This window comes from Pelodiscus sinensis, chromosome 6, assembly GCF_052426305.1.
Source record: "Pelodiscus sinensis isolate ZL-2025 chromosome 6, ASM5242630v1, whole genome shotgun sequence".
Lineage (NCBI taxonomy): Eukaryota > Metazoa > Chordata > Testudines > Trionychidae > Pelodiscus > Pelodiscus sinensis.
In genome coordinates, this window is record NC_143057.1 from 68,051,751 (window position 1) to 68,071,439 (window position 19,689).

A 19,689-nucleotide genomic window follows, 5' to 3' on the forward strand; every position below is an offset into this window, starting at 1 on the left:
GTTGGGTCCTGCAGCCCCGAGGGGCAGCGCTACGGGACCTACACGGCAGCACTCCAGCTGCTCTGCCCCCGGCTTCCCCGATTCAGCCACTGGTCAGTTTTAGCAGCAGCTGAATCAGAGAAGCTGGGGGCAGAGCAGCTCCAATGGTCCGGTTGTCCAGAGCACTTCCAGGTTCCTGATGGTGCCGGACCATCAGGAGTGCCAGACCATCAGATGCCGGACCATCGGAGTTTTACTGTAGTAAAGATTTAGCGTGACCATTTCAATAAGAAATCTGACTAACCTTTTATTTCCTGTACCTCGATACCAGCCTTTTTAACTGACCGATGCTCCATTTCTGTAACACAAAATTGTTCTTCAGGTCAACTGACATTTTAGAAAGACTCTGGATATTCTTGCAATCTTTACTAAACATACAAACATGGTATCACATTGTTTCTGAACTTTGCTGATGTGTGGCAAACAACTATCAGCACCATCAGAACCCTATGAAATTATGAGTGCAACTGACAAAGGCAATTTTCAATAATGCCCAGTTCCTGTCCCAAAAGTGGTTTTGTGAGCAAACAAGAGCTCTCATCTGATTAACATGGTTGGATTTAATTAGAAATTCTTATGTTCTTATATTTTTACTAGGGGGGAAATCTGGAAGAAGTAGTGCTGGGAATATAGTAGGAAGTATTTTGCCATTAGGGGCTTCATTGACTCAATAACACAATATGGCATTTGGGGCATCGTGCTACTGGAGGTGGAGTCTTTCAGATTAAATAAATACTCTAAGGTTCACTTGTTATTTCAAAACCCTTATGCACTTTGCATAAGAGTTGGGGTATTAAATCTAGTGCCGTGACCAAATTCCAGTTTAGCAATTCCATTTTACCCACCCAAAGTTAATTCTACAATTCCAAAGAACATTATTCTTCACTTCATTCTCAAAACTGTGTTGCAGCTGCTATATAATATGAAACAAGCCACCACATTCTACCTCAGAAGTGGTTGTATATCATCAGCGGCTGTAGTTTGCAATATGGTTATAAAGCATTTTGAGACCTTTGTGGATTAAAAGGTTTTACATATCTGAAAAGACACATTCTGAAATATTTCATTAGTTCCAATTTTTTAACACCACAAGGGGAAAGAGGAAGATGGGAATCAAGAGCTTAGATAGTATGCTAATGTGATCTTGTACAGGTGGGTGAGGACCAGTTTAACTATGTTATATAAATTAGCTGTAAGTCCCATCTACTAGAATGATATCACTTGATCTGGATTAGGATAGTTACTATAATTTTATACTTTAAAATATAAACAAAGTCCCTCTCACAAAATCTCTTAGCTATGTTGACTGAACTCGTTAGTTTTGTGTTTTTTACACCTTAGCTATTCCTGTCTGCATATGAATGAAAGTTGGTAGATGCTTCCTGTTTGGAGTTATTCTCATAGAAGAGACATATCCAATCAGATCTGTGGTCCATCTAGTCCAGTATATTGTTACTAATAGTGGTTAGTTACACAAGTTCCAGAGGAAGTGCATGAAATGTAACAGATAACCATGAAATAACCAGCTCAGATATGGAAAGTATATTTTTAATGACATTTAGTGATTCACATGGTGACTTATATTGTTATTCCTAGAAAATGCCTAATTATTTTCCAATTCTTCTAAATTCAATGTCTGACTCAAATCATATTCACTCCACATTGAGTATAGTAAATTTGGAATTAATGGAAATATTATTTTAGATTAAACTGGACTGATTTGCCAAAGCAAACTACTCCCAGTGCAATTTAAATAGATTCAATTTGGGCTTCTGTCTTATTTCAGCCACTGAGAGCTACCTGTATAAGAACCTTTAAGTAAACAGTGAGCACTGTCAAGAAATGATAGATTTAAGTAGTGGAAGAATAATCTTAAGCATTTGGTAAAATACATTCAAACGATGTGACAAAAATACTCTCTAGGATACTCAATTTCAATTAGTTAATTTGTCCAGGATTCATATTTGATATAGACCAGGAATTAATGTTACAAACAATTGTAAGAATTAGATAAGATTCTTCTGTTTAAAAAGAAACTGTGATCTCAGAGAACGACACCTCTAGCCAAGACAGTTAACATGCCAAATCACAGTGTTTGAGACTGGTAAAAAGAGCAGACAGGTGGTATTGTGTTTTTTTGTTTTTTGCTAAATATGCTTATTTTAAGCATAGAGATGTGAAGGTGAACATGGAAAAAGAAAATGCAGATGTTTAGCTAAAGCAAGGACTCTAATCTTTAATTAATCAGGGGATAGACAATGGATAAGGGAAGTCAGTCACTAAGAACATGGATTCAGGTAAGTGTCTTTTAAAGTACAAGTCAAAACATACTTTCTGTGGCAGTGAACTTCCATACTGTTTTGGCATGAGCATCTCCAACATACACTGTTTTGTCTTCTGCAGCAACAATGTCATGTGGCATCTCAAAGGTCTGTAAAGATAAACAGCCATAAATCATTTCTGAATGACTACACACTGAATTAGAATTAGATCACAAAAATGTATTAAAAAATTTGAAATACTGAGCCAAATTTAGCTCTCACATAATGGGAGCTGTAGCTGATATTGATGTCAGATCTTAAAAAGAAGAGAAGAGACAGGAATTACATCTCCATCAAGTATTCACTTCCTCCAGGGACAATAGTTATTGTCATGATTTATACAGAATTTAGATTAGATACCAGACATGCTGTACATTATGATTGACACTTTTTTGCACAGTCCATTTTTGTCAATATTTTGATTAAATATTTAAAGAACTGTGTGTGGACATTAAGTACTATACAATTAAATAAAAAGTTAACTTGTTTATAAATGAAGTAGATAGACAAAAGGGAAAGAAAGTGGCAAATAGGTATTGCCATCACATAAGTATGTATATTTTATAGAAATCGAATAAGCACTAATGTTTTTTCATGTATACAACTCTACATGTTTGTATGAGCAATTGGCATTTCCTAACTTTTGAGTGCTTGATGATATTTTAATGTAGGTGTTTTGGAACATAATGCATGTGTATTTCATCACTACAGCAACTGCAAATATTGATACAGAATCACGTACCTGCCACCAATTTAAAGTAGAATAAAATTAGGACATTAAGAAGTGGGCCCAAGAGTTGTGTGTCAACAGAATCAGTTTGCCTTCTCTCTCATAAGGTCTCTATATATTTCAAGTCAATAATGATACCAATTACTGCACACACTAAGCATCATGGAAAATTCCATACCTCTTTCCCTCCCTCTTGCAGTTTTCAAGGATTGAGATGTGGGAGTGAAGAACAGTGAGAGTATTTCCTATGTGTGTGGAAATAAGAATCACAAGGCTGATCTTGTTTCTTACATGATGCATATGATATCCATCCACCATGTCATCAAGCCTAGCTAATTATGTCTGACTATTGTAAATAATTATTGCTGAATATTTTACATACTAATATATTAAATACTGGTACAAAAAACTGCATATATAACCCTTGGAATAGGTGGATGAAGGGATCCTATGTTAGCATATTAGCAAACATTTTCACTCTTAGCTTCATGACGTTGCATAATTTACCAGAACTAATTATTAATACAGTAAAACCTGCGCTATCTGGAACTTAAGCATCCGGCAATCTGTAGAAACTGGCAAATTTTTGATGCTGGGAAAAGCAAAACAAAACAAAATAAAAAAAGGAAACGGGCCCTTTAAGTGCTCCTCAGACAAGTGAATTTCGGCTCCCCCCGCAGGTCCTAGCACCCCAGCAGGCCAGCTTCCCTGTGGCTCCTGGCACCCCCGGCAGGCCTGCCCCCCTGAGGTTCCCGCACATCCTTCCCCGCCCCCCCACCTGGAAGGCTGCCCCCGCCTCCCAGCTTCCACCCCACCTCACCAGGCTGCATCCCGTCTGTGGCTTGTGGCCCTCCCTAGCAGGCCACATCCTGGTCCCCGCACAACTCCCATGCCTTGCCCCCCCCCCCCCCCCGTAGGCCCACACGTCTCCCCACCCGCCTTAGATGACCAGAATTTTTAGATTACAGGCACGCTCTAATCCCTGGGCGTGCCAGATAATATACAGTAAAACCTGTGTTGTTTCATGTGCCAGATAACACAGTCTAGAAGATAAACCAGAGGCAATATCAAGGTACATAAAAGTGTTAATTCAAGTCCACCTTGTAGCTTCAATTATAACTGGTTCTCATAAAACCCACTGTGGTAGTGTCTTCTGAAAGTGGTAATCTCTTCCAAGTTAAAAAAATCATGGGAGATGAGAGGGAAGAAGATGAAACAGAGAGAAGCAAAAATAATAATAAAAGTGGACATTTGCCCTTTCATCTGCAGAGATCAATTTCTTCTTCCATTTGGCTTTAAACATCAAACTAGTTTCTTGCCCAGAATGCTATCCTTAGTGTCTGTAACCTAGTTAAATAAAGGATTTCCACGAGAAGCAATAAACTGCTGTGTGTTGAGTAAATTCTAAGACACTATTTATTTCTTGTGTAATTTAAAACTGATTTACTTTAGGGGAAAATGGAAAATTAAATATTTTTTCAGTTGATACTACTATTGCAGAATGTTCAGCAGGGAGGCTGCTATGTGCTCTTCTGCTACCCCTCAAGTATTAATCCCACTCAGGGCTATGATCATGTCTTTACTTCTCTGAAGACTGGCGTTGCGGCAGTCAAACTTCCAGAGTTTGATTTAGTGAGTCTAGTTTTACGTAGCTGGAATTTCATACCTTAAGTTGACTTTCTCCCATAGTGTGGGTCTGGCCTAAGACAGTTTCATGAATCTTGCACTGAGGAACTATTGATGCAGAAGCAAGAATCCTTTAGAAATATCTTTAGAGAAGCAAATGTTCCTGCCTTTTCCAGATATTTTTCACATTGTTCAAGGCACAGAAGTCAACTGATCTCTTGTTAGATAAGTGTTCACATGAGTGTAGTAAGTACATCCTCTCTCTCAGTTTTCAGATGTAAATCATTCTCTTTCAGACTAATTTGGGGATTTTTATACTTCCTAGTTACAATCAGCTTCCTGTTCAGCAACAAGGAACCAACTGTCACATCAAGACTTTTCATTTCCAGCAAGAAAGCCTGAATGAAAGGTTGAACTGGTCCCATTTAGTTCTGAAAAGTGACCTATTTCTTTAGAACTGATCAATATATCCATAACCTGAGAATCCCAATAATGACCTGTTATACACAGAGGAAAAAAAGTCACATTAAATATATGTGACCATCAACTGATATGGGACAATTATCCTCAATCTCCGGAACAGAGTGGAGAATGATGCAGAAGGAATATACATATTAACTATAAGCATTTGAGTTATGCTGTCAAATTACTAATAAATATAAGATCTCCCTCCCCCATGGCAAATGGCTTTAGATTATTTGTCACTTCCTAGGAGAAAGGTTGCAGATGAATGCTTTACTTGTTTTTATTTTAAGAACCTGAAAAATGTTTTATGAAGAAATATTGACTTGGAGATTAAATGGCTTCCATTCATCTACCTCCTGGGAAGAAGAACCACATTTTCAGCAATAATCATTAAGTGTGCATGAAAAGTTTGCAGATATAATTAAGGAAGTCAGCTCAGAACTTTGTCCTGATTATCAAGATATGCTCCCTCTCAAAACATAAGCACATCTACACAATCTTGTAAGGCCTTTCTCTCCCCGGAAACACAAGTGACACAAAAACTAAACAGTATAAATTACAGTGTGGAATCTTCCTAAACAAGTTTATGAAAAAATATGAATGTTTGTTTCATTTATAGAATTGTACATGCACACATGGCAATTTAAGATCACTGAGAACTAGGACTGTGTTAGCATACACGATTAAATGGTTAACTGATGAGCCTGAGTTTAAAAGCAGTCTCCCCGTGAGTCCCGGCTCCCGCCTGCCCCCGCAGGTACAGGGCAGCAGTGCAGAGGGGGGGCAGGTGGTACATGTGGGGAGCTGACTCCTACCAAAAAGTTTCAGCAGTTACACATTTACAACTCTTACACATTTAATCAGGATATGAGACACACAATACTAGCAACTTCTAACACACCTACTTTGATTTATGACAGGCCATGTGAAGTTTCATCATATTTAAAAATAATTTTAAATGACAACATTGCTACAGTGAAAATCTGTAATCCTACAGTTCTATTTCTTTTGCAAAGACGACATGTAGTCACATTATATACATTTATAACCGCAGACAGGAGCACTATTCTTTTTTATATTAGGATATTATTACTGTATACAAATAAGAACAATTCGGAACCTCTACTTCCTTTATACTACCGGTAACTTGAAAGGCATGGCTCAATACAGATAAAAAAATTACTTATTTTCTTCTCTGAATGGCAATATTCACATAGCAATTTATGTCAGGTGCAGCTGTTATATTGAAACTTCATGTGTTCTGGGGTTTCACCTGATCTACAGTGTACAAATGGCATTTTAGGGTATATGAAGAAAAATTATAGTAAATACAGTATAATTCAGTAGCCTCAAACTCATGAATCATCCTGCTAAATGTTAAAGTTTGTATGAAGTACATGCTAGATAGACATCAGTGTACCCATGTGCTAATGCACCAAACATTGTGCAATACTGTACCTTTCTAACAGGAACGAAAGTGTCAATTATTTCTCCAGTGGAAAAGTTCATCACAAACCCTTGCAATGGTTCTATGTCTCCAGGATGCGGCATTCCATTAACTGCAAAGAGCAGGCCACCTATAACAATAAACATGCATTCTTTAGTACAGATGATTTTCTTCTATGTACAAAAGAACATAAATGAAAAAGTTGCCTCAAAGAGACAGATTCAGAAGCTGTGTCATCCCCTCCATAGGATGGCTCAAAGAAGCCTCCCCAGTGAGCAATGAAGTGGGCAGGTTGCTCTTGGTTCCGCACCTGAGGCACTGGAAGGGGGGGTTGCCCCTGGCCCTGTGCTCCCCTAGTGACAGCCTGATCAGAACCAACCAGGGAAGAACAAGTGCTCCACACACACCAAAATGTTTATTTAAATTAAATTGAGGAGAGCTGTAGGCTGTGCAACCCAATGGGATGAAACAGGAAAACCCTTTTAGAGGGTTTATTTGGACACACTCAGATTCAACATAAACAGAGTAAGGGAAAAAATATAAAAAAAACCATATTAATTCCCTAGAAATTTGAAATCTAGCAGAAATGAACTGGAGCTCTTCCCTGGAAAAATGCCATCTATAATCATTAAGGGGTCAAGGTAAAGAAGCCCTGCTTCTTTTCCTTTTAAAAGCTTATTTAACCTCTCGTCTCAGTATACAGGCTGGTTTGGTCTAGACCAGTGTTTCCCAATTTTATTTGGCCATGGAACCCTTTTAAACTCGAAAGAATTTCACGGAACCCCTAATAACAGTTTTATATATGGAGCAGGGTGTCAGAGTAAGCTGGGAATGTTGTGTCTTGGTGGGGAAAGGGAAGTGAGTGAGGGGGATTTGGGTGTAAGGTCTGGGCACGAAAGGGGATTTTTACTTGGCTTTGTACCCCGCTGCAGCAGGGAAAGCCTCCAAGCAACATGCTCTTGTTCCCCCATCAGGGGGGCAGGAGATGGAACTCAGTTCCGCTCCCCCCCCCATGCAGCGGGGATCTCAGCACAGCTGCAGCAGCAGGTCAGGTTTCCCGCTGGCACGGGAGTGGGAGGGGGTGCGGATGTAGAAAGCCTGACCTTCCCTACCAGACCAGACTCTGCCACTTCCCCAGCAGGGTGGGATGGGGTGCGAGGGAGAGAGAGCCGCAGCGCACGGGGAGCAGTAGGCCCAAGCATGCCCCGGGGGGCGGTAGAGCCCCAGCCAAGTTCCGTGCAGCCCCTGTCGGGGCGCAAGCAGAAGTTTAAAAATGCCAAGGTCCAGAAGTGGCTACTCGGCACCTCGGACCCAGACACCCCTCCCGTCCCTACAGCAGCAGCTGCTGTAACAAGCCACTGCCTGCACATGAGGAGGAGGAGGAAGCTGTGTGGCACCAGAGGCCCCATGGGGCAGGGGCAGTCCTGCGGGGTGAGGAGGGAGCTATGTGGTGCGCAGTAGTGGGGCAGCTGCAGTGGGTTGTGGAGCGACTAGAACCGCATGCCCCCAGAAGCCCGCTCCCGCTGGCAAAGCTCCAATGGTAGCTGCCTACAGGCTTTGCAGGGGGCGGGGGAGTAAAACTTTTTTGTGGAAACCTTAGTTTCCCATTTGGGAAACACTGGTCTAGACCCTCACAATAAAATACACCAACTGGCACCCTATTCACAGTTAGAGCATCTGTGTGTGAGCACAGAATTGGAAGGGATTTCTACAGGTCATTGAGTCCCATTCTTCCCAGTTCAGGACCAAGCACCACATAGACCATCCCTGACAGTTGTTTGTCTAACCTTCTCTTAAAAATCTCCAATGATGGAGATTCCACAACACCCTTAGGCAATTTATTCCAGTGGTAATCCACCCTCACAATACAGAAGATTTTCCTAATATCCAACGTAAATCTCCCTCCCTGAAGTTTAAACCCATTGCTTTTTGTCCCATCCTTAGATGTTAAGGAGACTAATTTTTCACCTGCCTCCTCATAACTGTCTTTTAGATACTTGAAAATTGTGATGTCCCCCTCTCTGTCTTATCTTTTCCATACTAAGCAAACAATTTATTTCAATCTTTCCTCATTAGTCTTATTTTCTAAACTTTTAATCATTTTTGTTGCTCTTCTCTGGACCTTCTCCAACTTGTTCATATCTTTCCTCAAATATAGTGCCTAGAACTAGAAACACTACTCCAGCTGAGGCCTAATCAGCAAAGAGTAGGGTGGAAGCACTACTTCTTGTGCTTTGTTTACAACACTCTTGCTAATGCATCATAGAATAACGTTTGCTTTTTTCCCCGACACTGTCACACGGTTGACTCAGATTTAGCTGTGCTTCTCTATAACCTTTGGATCCCTTTTCACAATATTATTTCCGAGACAGTGATTTCCCATTTTATATCTGTGTAATGGATTATTTTTTCCTAGATGGAGTACTTAGTATTTGTCCTTAAAGAATTTCATCCTATTTACCATTTTTCCAGTTTATCCAGATCATTTTGAATTCCAATCCTATCCTCCAAAACAGTTCCAACCCCACATTTTGATACCAACCACAACATTTATAAGAGCACCCTTTATTCCATGGGTGTGCAATAAATGACCTGTGGGCTGAACACTGTTTGCTAGGGTTAAGACCTGGCAGGCCACTGGAGGTTTATTTACCTGTGCATCCACAGGTACAGCTGCTTGTAGTTCCCATTGGACAAGGAACGCCATTCCAAGCCAATGGGAGCCGCAAAAAAAAAAAAAAAAGAAGAAAAAAAAAAAAAAGCAGTGTCCCAGGCCGCACTGCTTCTTGCAGCTCTCACTCGTGGGAATGGTGATCTGCAGCCAATGGGTGCTCCTGTTGACCCCCTGCAGTGAGGACACTTTGGAAATTTAAACTAAAGTGTATCGATTCTAGCTACACCAGTGTTTCTCAACCTTTTTTTTATGAAGTATCCCTTTAAAAAAAAAATTATAAGTACCCCCAGTACCTACAGTTTTCAGACACACAAATTTTGTTTCTACCATTGCAACACATTTGTTTAAGCAACTTAATCGTAGCCAGGTGGGAGATGACATTTTTGAGTGTAAAAAGTACAAAAATAATAAAGCACTGTAAGACTTAACACAAAAATTCAGTTTTCTTCAAATTTCATGTTTGTTGACATACCCCCCCCCCCCCCGACTTCTCTCAAGTACCCCTAAGGGTACTTGTACCACTGGTTGAGAAACATTGAGCTATACTATTCACATAGCTGGAATTGCTTATCTTAGCTTAACTTTGCCCCCTAGTAAAGACCTAACCTAGAGATTTCACCAGCAGGCACCTTTTGCATTGAATGGACCCCTCACCCCACTCCTAATGATGAAAGATGGCATGCTAGTCTAGCAAAATGGCTAATTGGTTACTTCAAAAGGTGCTGTAATGGTAGATTGGTTACAATATGCTCACTTGAGAGCATAGAAGATCCTCTCAAATCACCATGCCATTTAGTGTTCTTGCTTCCAGTTGTGTCCAACATGAACAGAAACACATTTATGATGTTTCAGCTCTTTTCTAGAACTTTGGCACTTCCAAATCTCTGAACTGGCTCTTCAGGAAGCAGTATTTCTTGCTAGTGACTGACAAGAAGTGTTGTTTTAAGTATGGGGGATTCTTTCCTCCTTTTGGTTTATTATCTTCCTATTCCCTGCACCCTTTTATTTTTCCTCCTATTTTCTACTTCCTGCTCCAGTTATTTTGTTCTAATCACTGTCATCTTCTTTTACTGCACATTTTTCTCCTTTCATTCCCAGATACATCTTTTTCCTCATACAAAACAAGCAACATGTGCTCAAATAGGAGCGACTAATACAGATTTCAAACCTGATTGAGAATGTGAAGCTGCTTAAAAGCCTTAGAAAGTATTAATGCCTACTTTTTACTTTTGAGTTTCCAGGCCCCAGAATATAGGTGTACAGAACATAGGTGCACAAGACATCAAAGTGGATGATTCTTTTTAAGCTTTGATATTTAAGAACAGGAACATCATCATGCAATTGTTTATTCTCTGATTTTTATTATTGTTCTCTAAGAAATCTAGCAATTTCTCTTCCTGCTGTTTTGAAAATCTTTTCTGCTGTTTCTCTAATGGACTGTACAATCCCTATGGTAAAAAAGTGCAAACAACACTGTCTATTTCTTGGTATTACATTTAAGGAGGCTAATTTCATCATAGTTTCTCAGAAATGGAATAGAAGCTTTTGTCCAAAATTAAACAGTTGCAAAATAATGCCCCCTCAAAACTATAATTTTGAAACTGAACAAAATTTTAATCTAAAATATTTGATAGTATCTCTTAATGAAATCATATTGTGTGTTGTGATATCAAAGAGATTAAATATATATTTTAAAGTGCAAAAAATGTGAAAAAGCTATTACCTCGAGTATATGAAACTGCAAATAATTCTCTTCCAAACAATTTGTGTTTGATTTCTCTTGTGAATTCTCCAGTTTCTGACCTAAAACACTGAATTCGTCCATTTTCTCTGTCAGCTACACATAGCTGACCAAACTCGGGTATCAGTGTTAAGCTGTGAGGGATTTGGAACTGACCAGGTTTGGCTTTGCCTACTGAAGTCTCTATAAAAGAAAATATCCCACAAATTCACAATCTGAAATAATCATCTTTGGATAGAAACAACATTATTCTAAATTGTGCAATATAACTGTGGGGGATAGAACACACATGATTCTCATATTCACCAGAATTTTAATACTGATAAAATAAATGGAGTTATCAATTTACATCACCATAAACCAGAGTGGGGAACTTTTTTGGGGTCGGGGGACTGCTGACCTACAGAAAAACCCTCCTTAACCCTCACTTACGTGGTCCCTGACCAAGAAGGATAAAGACACTCCCCACATTCTCTTCACACATCAAAACCTGGGGGGGGCCCAGACTAGTAGATTTTGTGGGCTCCCCAATGTTGGGGAGGAATCCAGAGCCCCAGGAGTCAGATCCAGGCAAGATGGGGGGGAAGAGAGGTGCATCCAGTCCCCGGGTCTTAGGTTCCCCACCCCTGCTATAAATATCAAGCATATATGTTAATACTGAATTTATCTATTTCACTATAAATGCTTGGCAAAGAACAAAGTTCCATTTATAATTTCTTGAGTTAAACATATTCAATTATTTTTAGGAATTGAAAGAACTAGGTCAACGCATAACTAGAAGTTACAACACCTCAGAATCTTAAGTTCTTATTCAAGCATTTTTAAAAATTATGTTTATGCAAATAGAGGTGTTTTATTGATAACATAGTAAATTCATGTGCATAATTGTGCTGGAAATGTATAAAAATATTTTCTTTCTGCTTTTTAAAAGAAAGCACATGAAAAAAATCAACATGTCAGTGTGTAGAATTACGTATGATGGCATTCAAGAGATAACAATGCCCTGATATTCAATCAGGGTCCGAGAGCATTACTCTAACATGAAGAAGTAATAAATAATGATAGTAAAGAATCTCACATATGCTACATTTAATAGTTCACGATCACAGCGGTTTCAGTAGCTAGTTATACATCAAGAACTTTAATCAGTACCTTCTCCCCATTGCATGATGAACATCCCGTTTGGAGAGAACACAACAATTCGGCTGTTACAGTAGCCATCAGACACATAAACGTTGCCTGTGACTGGATCCACAGCCACATCGGTTGGTTGACAGAAGTGATTTTTGTCACTGCCTGGTTGCAAAGACCTTCCCAGAATCAATAAAGGTTCTTTATCATGTACTCTCAATTTGAATACCTTTTGTAGTCAATGGAAAACATAAGAGATTTCAAGTTATAGAGAGTGTCACATGATAGCTAGCCTAGTGTCTTTGTGATTATTTAGGGAACGTGTGTACATTTACTCTCTATAAAGGACATTTTACATGCACATTTATTTTATTAGGATTATTATATACATATTGTCCAATGAAGAAATCCATAATTAAGAATGTAATAGTGTTGATTCTGGAAAAAAAAAACCTACATAAAATATAGACATCAGCTATTTCAGCTAATGAGTTAGCTGAACATTTAATGCTTGGCTATATGGGGAAACTGACCAGTGTAAGTTATTCTGCAATAGCAAAATAATCATCTTAATATTAAGTCACTTTTATGCCATGATAGTGTGTCCATGCAAGAAGTTATTCCAGAAGAGCTTAATCTGCTAAAGCTTCTCCAGTGAATTTCACCACATACAGAAGGCTTTAGTGAAGGGGAGGGCAAAGCATCTCAGTGGGCTGTATCCGGCTTGTAAGAAAGTTCCAGGCTCTGCCCTCTAGTGCAGGGGCTGGCAACCTATGGCACACAAGCCGATTTTCAGCAGCATGCAGAAGGGAGCTCGGCCCTGCCCCATCTCCCCTGCGCCGCTGCTGGAGAGTGCTTCCTCCTCCCTGCAGCAAGTTAGGCTGCGGTGGGAGGAGGCAGTACTGGGACTGAGGCTCCTCAGTGGTGCCTCAGGTGGGACTGGAGGTACTGCTGCCATGGCCGCTGCAGTCTGGGGCCAGTCCTGGAGGTGCCACTGCCACAGCCATGAGGTTCGGGGCCAACCCCGGAGACTGGAGGTGTGCTGCCGAGGCCACACAGTCTGGGGCCGTGTGGCCACGGCAGCAGCACACCTCCGGCTTGCGGGGTTGGCCCTGGACCTCGTGGCTGCAGCAGTGGGGCCTCAAGGACTGGCCCCAGACCACTGTGGCAGCCGGGTCTCTGGGGTGGCCCCAGACTGCATCAATCGCAGCAGCAAGGTCCCCGGTAATGAGGCCTCCCTCCAGGGCAGCCAGGACAGCATGGCTGTGGCCATTGCTGCACGAGGGCACAAAAACAGGTTAGGTACCCCCTACTGCCCAGACCCTCCCCATTCCAATCCCCTCACTTCCCTCCCCCCTCCAAGATCCAGCACCCCCAGCTTGCTTCAACACCCTCCCTTGTTCCAGCATCCTCTCTGTTGGCCAAATCACATATAGTCCTTCTAGAAAAGCATTACACATACCTGATGGAGAGCTACATCAGTGACCCAGTAGTTACCATCTTTATCTATACTCAAGCCATGCGGTAAATAAAATCTACAAACATAAATTTAAAAGAACTTTGTTTAAAAAAAGAAAGTGATATGGCAGATACTTATGATCCATGACTGGTCTATTATCTACATTAGCGTGCATCTATACAACACCCTTAGCTAAGAATAAGCTACACAATTTGAGCTATGCAAATTGTGTAGCTTATTTTGAATGAATTTCGAAATTGTTTATTTTTGAAATTTGGTGCTGTCTACATAGCATTTATTTTGAAATAAATTGCTGTTTTGAAACATCTCCTACTCCTCGTGGAATGAGGTTTACAGGGACGTCGGAATAGAAAACCTGTTATATTTCTAAATAACGGGCGCAGTCAAAAGATGAGGAATAGCTATTTCAGGATACCTCTACTATCCCAAAATAGTGCTGCAGTGTAGACGTATCCTTAATGTCTAATTTTCTTCCAAGAGCAATTCAAGATTATGCTCATCATGACCCATGCTCCTACTGCTATCTAAGGGTATGTCTACACTACAGCGCTAATTCGAACTAACTTAGTTCAAATTAGTTAATTTGAACTAAGCTAATTCGAACTAACGGATCCAGACTAAAAAACTAGTTCGAATTAGCGTTTTGCTAATTCGAACTAGCATGTCCACATTAAGTGGACCCTGAACCAGGGTTAAGGATGGCCGGAAGCAGTGCCGGCAGGGCATCAGATGAGGACTACGAGCGTGGAGCTGCTAGCTCAGGCTAGCCGAGGGCTTTGCTTAAAGGGACCCGACCCCCACCCCGGACAGACAGTTCTCAGGGGTGCCCCGCTTGCAAAGCAGTCCTGGCTCGGAGTGCCCTGAGTGCCCACACTGGCCACATCAGAGCACTTGGCCATCAGACCGGCTGCACTTGCTGCAGGCTGCCATCTGGGGAGAGGGGGCAATTGGGGGGCTGCAGGAGAGCTTCCACCCCCAGAAGCCCACAGAGCCAGCCCAGTCCTCCCCATCGGGGGCTCGTACCCCATTCCTCCCTCACCTCCTTCCACTTACCCCTCCCTAGCCCCCCTTCCTTATGTACAAAATAAAGGACAATTGTGTTCAAAAATAGAATCTCTCTTTATTGAACAAAACTGGGGGAGACTGGGAAAAGGAGGTGGGAGAGGGGAAGAGAGAGGATGGGAGAGGGAAGGGCAACTACAATGATCAGAGGTTTGGAACAGGTCCCATATGAAGAGAGGCTAAAGAGACTGGGATTTTTCAGTTTAAAAAAGAGGAGACTGAGGGGGGATAGGATAGAGGTCTATAAAAGCATGAGTGGGGTGGAGAGGGTGCATAAAGAAAAGTTCTTCATTAGTTCCCATAATAGAAGGACTAGAGGACACCAAAGGAAAGGAATGGGTAGCAGGCTTCAAACTAGTAACAGAAAGTTCTTCTTCACAAAGCAAAGAGTCAACCTGTGGAACTCCTTGCTACAGGAGGCTGTGAAGGCTAGAACTAGAACAGAGTTTAAAGAGAAGTGAGATACAGTGATGGAGGTTGGGTCCATGGAGTGGTATTAGCCAGGGGGTAGGAGTGGTGTCCCTGCCCAAAGTTTGTGGAAGGCTGGAGAGGGATGGCACGAGACAAATGGCTTGGTCACTGTCTTCGGTCCATCCCCTCCAGGGTCCCTAGGGTTGGCCGCTGTCGGCTGACAGGCTACTGGGCTAGATGGACCTTTGGTCTAACCCAGTACTGCCATTGTAAGCTCAGGGTCGGGGGTCTCAGTGGACCACTTTGATTTTCATGCACACCTGCTCCTGGGTGGCCAGGCTGGCAGCTCTCCTGCCCTAGACGGCCACTTTCCTGTGCCTAGTGCGGAGGTCGTGGACGAGGTCCACGATGTCCGCACTAGACCAGGCGGATGCCCGCCTCTTGCGGTCCCGGGCAAGCTCCCGGGAGCCACCAGCCTGGTCCCGGGAAGAGGGGGAGGGCTGGGGGGAATCGGGTGGCTGGCTCAAGCCGTGCCAGGTGCAGGGTCTGCTAGCTGGGTGCTGGCAGGCTTGCCCCTGGCACGGGCATCGTAGCCAGCCCGTGCCCCTTTAAGGGGTCCGGGGCCAGGAGGGGGGCAATAGAGTTTCTCTGGTGTTGGCCAGAGTGGCCACCAGGGAAAGCCTTTACAATTCTCTGCCAAATACGTCTGTTCCATATGAGTTTTTGTTAATTTGGGTCAGTAGATAAAGGGTATTTCATTGTTAGTGAGCTGAGGGTAGCAATAGCAAATTTGGTTTTCATGTGCTGTCAGTTGTTGGCAATGCTGACTGATGATTAAATTTTTTTTTACAAATGAACCCAAAAGTGAAAGAGATAAAACATGACAAAAGTTTCTGAATAAACAAATATACTGATTAAACTCTTCAGGATGAAATATAATACGCAAAATATAAAAGTTTTACTAATAAAAGAAAATACGACTTACAGATTTTTGCCTGTGGAATCAAGTACTTCTGCATTACTTGGGTCTATTACAAGAATTGTATTCTGTTCAATTGGTCCAAGTCCTCTTTGTTGATAAACAAAGCTACTGTCAAATGAGCTATTCAGATATATTGAAATACAAAGTGAGTATGTTAGAAGTTTCCATTCATAACAAAGATACATAATTTACAGTATAATTCATAGACTAACAGGGAAAACCACTTAAATTCTGTAGGGTTTTGTTTATCTTCTTACACTCCTGAATTATCACTGAAGTCTTTCTTAGGTGGCAGCACTTCTCCCAGATGTCGCACCCATTGACAGTGAATGTGTGTAATCAAAATGAACAGAGACACCCAAGACAATCCTGTATTTTCAATCAGTGTTAAAAAAAAGAAAATTTCAACCTAATTTATTTTCTTTGCAATGACAAAGAGTAGTTTTATTGTTTTATGCCTCTCAGATTAATCATGTAGATAGTTGCCAAGAAAGACTTAAAACTGAATTGTTCAACTATGTTCATTTATATAAATTTCCTGTGCACTTTAATACTCTTGCTGGTGCTGATTAGAGTAACAACTACATTTTACTTTCTTTTTCTAGTTTTCAGAAAATGTTTGATTGTAAAGCATGACATACTATGTACATTATCCCCTTTTCTACAACTGCATCCCCAAAACAATTTTAAGTGTACAGAAAGTAAATTCAAGAACATTTTAACTTTAACTCAAAATTTAGGGAGATTAAAATTCTTAAATCCATAGGAATCACTTTATGATATCAAATTCCACGTGCTTAACAAAGAATAAAGTATTAGCGTATGCACTTCTGTTAATAAATTGATTTCAATAAGTGCTCTGAATTCATGGAAGCTAAGCACTTATGTGTATAAAAGTGAAATTCTTCACATCAAAATTTTAATCTATTTAGGTGTAGAAAATGTAATTTAATTTCTGACTAAAATCTTTAAACATATAACATACTTGAATTACTGCTACTTTTTTTTTAAAGCTGTTTCTTAGTACCTATCAAGTTCAATCCAATTTAGATCAATACATTTTGGTAAACAGGAAGGTATTTTACAAAGCTTCAGACATGGCTGTGAATAAAACTATTAATACTATATACATTACAGTATAAATATTTAATGTTATGGGGAAGTTATCAGTGCAGTTTTTTATTTGGGAAGGTGATAAACTACTCAGATGTGTCTCATATCTATTGATTAGTTGGTTGATTTGTTTATTTAGTTTATGCACAAACCACAAATAGAAAATCTTTAGGGTTATATTCCCACGTCATTAAAATGTATATCATGCTATGACCTGACACTACTTGTTATATCATAATAATCATCTAGGTCTTTTTTTTTTAAAACACCAATAAATCCCTTCTTTTTCTTATCAGTCATGATGAACAGGAAGGCAGTTTCTAGAAGACTCTTTTCATCTTAAAGTTAGGTGCTAGAATCCTGCATATGGATGCAGGGCACTTACTAGTAAGATATTCATCAAGATGCAGGGAAACACTGGGAGGGGCATTATTAGTCCTGTCCTCTATTCTCTCTTGTCAGGAATTTAGCCAAGTCCAATGCGATGCTCTCAACGCCCACCATACAATCTAAGACTCTGCTGACTTATGAATTCTCCCCATCTCTCCTGCATCAGTGGGGTAGAGGTTCCTAAGAAAGGATCTCAGTACAAAAAGACATCAATTCCCCTTTTATGCCATACTCTAAAGCAGGGGTGGGGAATCTTTTTGGGTTGGGGACTGCTGACCATCAGAAAAATCAATCAGGGCCACACACAAGTGAGAAGCAAAAAACAAACAGCAAAACAAATAAACAAAGAAAAAAAACCCCAAACCCTCATTCATGTGGGCCCTGACTGAGAAGGAGAAAGACACTCCCCACATTCCCCTCGCACACCAGAGCCTAGGAAGGCCCAGGTTAGTAGATTTTGTGCACTCCTGCCCTGTGGTGGGATGGTAGGGGAGGCTGGAGTCTTGAGACTCGGGGGCCGGATTCAGGCAAACATGGGGGCTGCATCTGGCACCCAGGCCTGAGGTTCCACACCCCGGCTCTAAATGATGAGCAGTGCAATCCTGGCTCTCCTTTAACTCTGGGAACTGTTCCTTTTTATCCTTATCGGCATTGGACACAGCTGGCTTCAGCACTTACCATGGCTGCATCCCCATTCACACTGCCTGGTGGCTGTTTCCTGCCTAATCCATTTGTTAAAGCCATTCAGCCAGTTATTAGCCTCTGCATCTGACAAATGAACTTTGTGTTCCTTAAAAAAAAAAAAAACTCAGGCCTAATATATTATACTTCCTTGTGTGTGATCATGGAACCACACAGTTTGACTTTCTTTTGTTTAAATTATTGAGGGGGAACAGAAATACTGACCATGCAGACTAAATTAGGTCTAAAATCTAACCCACGAGGCATAACACTTTAATATCACACTAGTAAATGCTTTGCTTACCCTTAATAGAATGATTTTTCCAGTAAGCATTCTGACCTAAGATCAGAGTATATCTGGAGTCCTCCATATTATGCTGTTAGCTCTAAATCCATTCTTCATGTATTTCCATAATTACAATCCAACCTCCTTGCTAGCAATGGTGCTGATAATGCTAATGAAAAAAAATCTACTACTGGGCAGTGCAAAGTAGTATGTCTATATGAACACTTAGTTGGAGGCAAACTGGAATGCACAGCTCTTCCCACACTGACCACCCTGTAATGAAATTGGTTAGGGGAGGGGGGGAGGGAACAGGGGCAATGTCCAGGATTGCCAGAGGAAGGCGGTGGTGCTTTGTGGCAGGGGTGGTGGTGGAGAGAAGCAGGGTCAGAAACTGCTGCAAAATGTGGATAGTGGTCAGCTTTTCAGTGCTGACTTACCCCCGGGAATGTAAGGGTGGAAGACTTTAAAAATGCAAGTGCTAGTGCTGGAAATCCCTTTCTTTCCACAAAAAGCAGGGCAGCACCCACCTTCCTTCCCTCCGAGGAGTGATGATCAGGTAGAGTTTGAGCCTGCTGTCAGCATTGTGCCAGTTACCCTTTTTTCTGGGGGGGGGGGGGGGTCTGGAAATGATTTTTTCCCCTCACCAGCATATTGGTTTCAGTGCAGTGAGGTTTTATTTACCTACTCCACCGTGGGGGTCAGGGAAGACTTATTACGGCGAGTGCAAAAGGTATGGCTAGGCCATATGTTGCAACTTATTTGGTAAGTGTGAGGAGGATGTTCAGGGCAGGTACTCTCTATAGAGAAGGCTTCCGCTGACCAACAAATGGTCTGCAAAGGACTTAAAAAGGAGGTGCTGGTTAAAGGGACAGAAAGCTGTGAGGTTTGGGGCTCCTCTGGTTGCAATGGTAGGGAGCCAAGCCCACCGTACTCCTCCTACAAGGGGGGAGGGTGGATGGTAAAGTCCTGGCAAGGTAAGGTTCTGTTAATTTCAGAATAAACAGAAGGTTACCTGCTCTATACACTTATCTGCTGTAGCCCCAGACATCTGCTAATAAAGTTGAGGACTAATTAAATCCAAATACTCTATTTTCTGTTTTTCTTTTGGTA

General features: G+C 41.2%; 1 protein-coding gene across 5 annotated transcripts in view; it reads right to left on the bottom strand.

Annotated features, from left to right (window-relative positions):
• The window catches only part of PAM (peptidylglycine alpha-amidating monooxygenase), a 262,921-nt gene that overhangs the window by 14,546 nt on the left and 228,686 nt on the right, over positions 1-19,689 (bottom strand). For all 5 annotated transcript variants that reach the window (XM_075932070.2, XM_075932069.2, XM_075932068.2 and 2 more), the window contains 7 exons: positions 16,113-16,229; positions 13,637-13,709; positions 12,196-12,403; positions 11,026-11,226; positions 6,640-6,758; positions 2,371-2,470; positions 284-337 (listed from right to left, as the gene is read on the bottom strand). In XM_075932070.2, the coding sequence (XP_075788185.2) occupies positions 284-337; positions 2,371-2,470; positions 6,640-6,758; positions 11,026-11,226; positions 12,196-12,403; positions 13,637-13,709; positions 16,113-16,229 (872 nt within the window). The remainder of the gene's footprint in view (positions 1-283; positions 338-2,370; positions 2,471-6,639; positions 6,759-11,025; positions 11,227-12,195; positions 12,404-13,636; positions 13,710-16,112; positions 16,230-19,689) is intronic.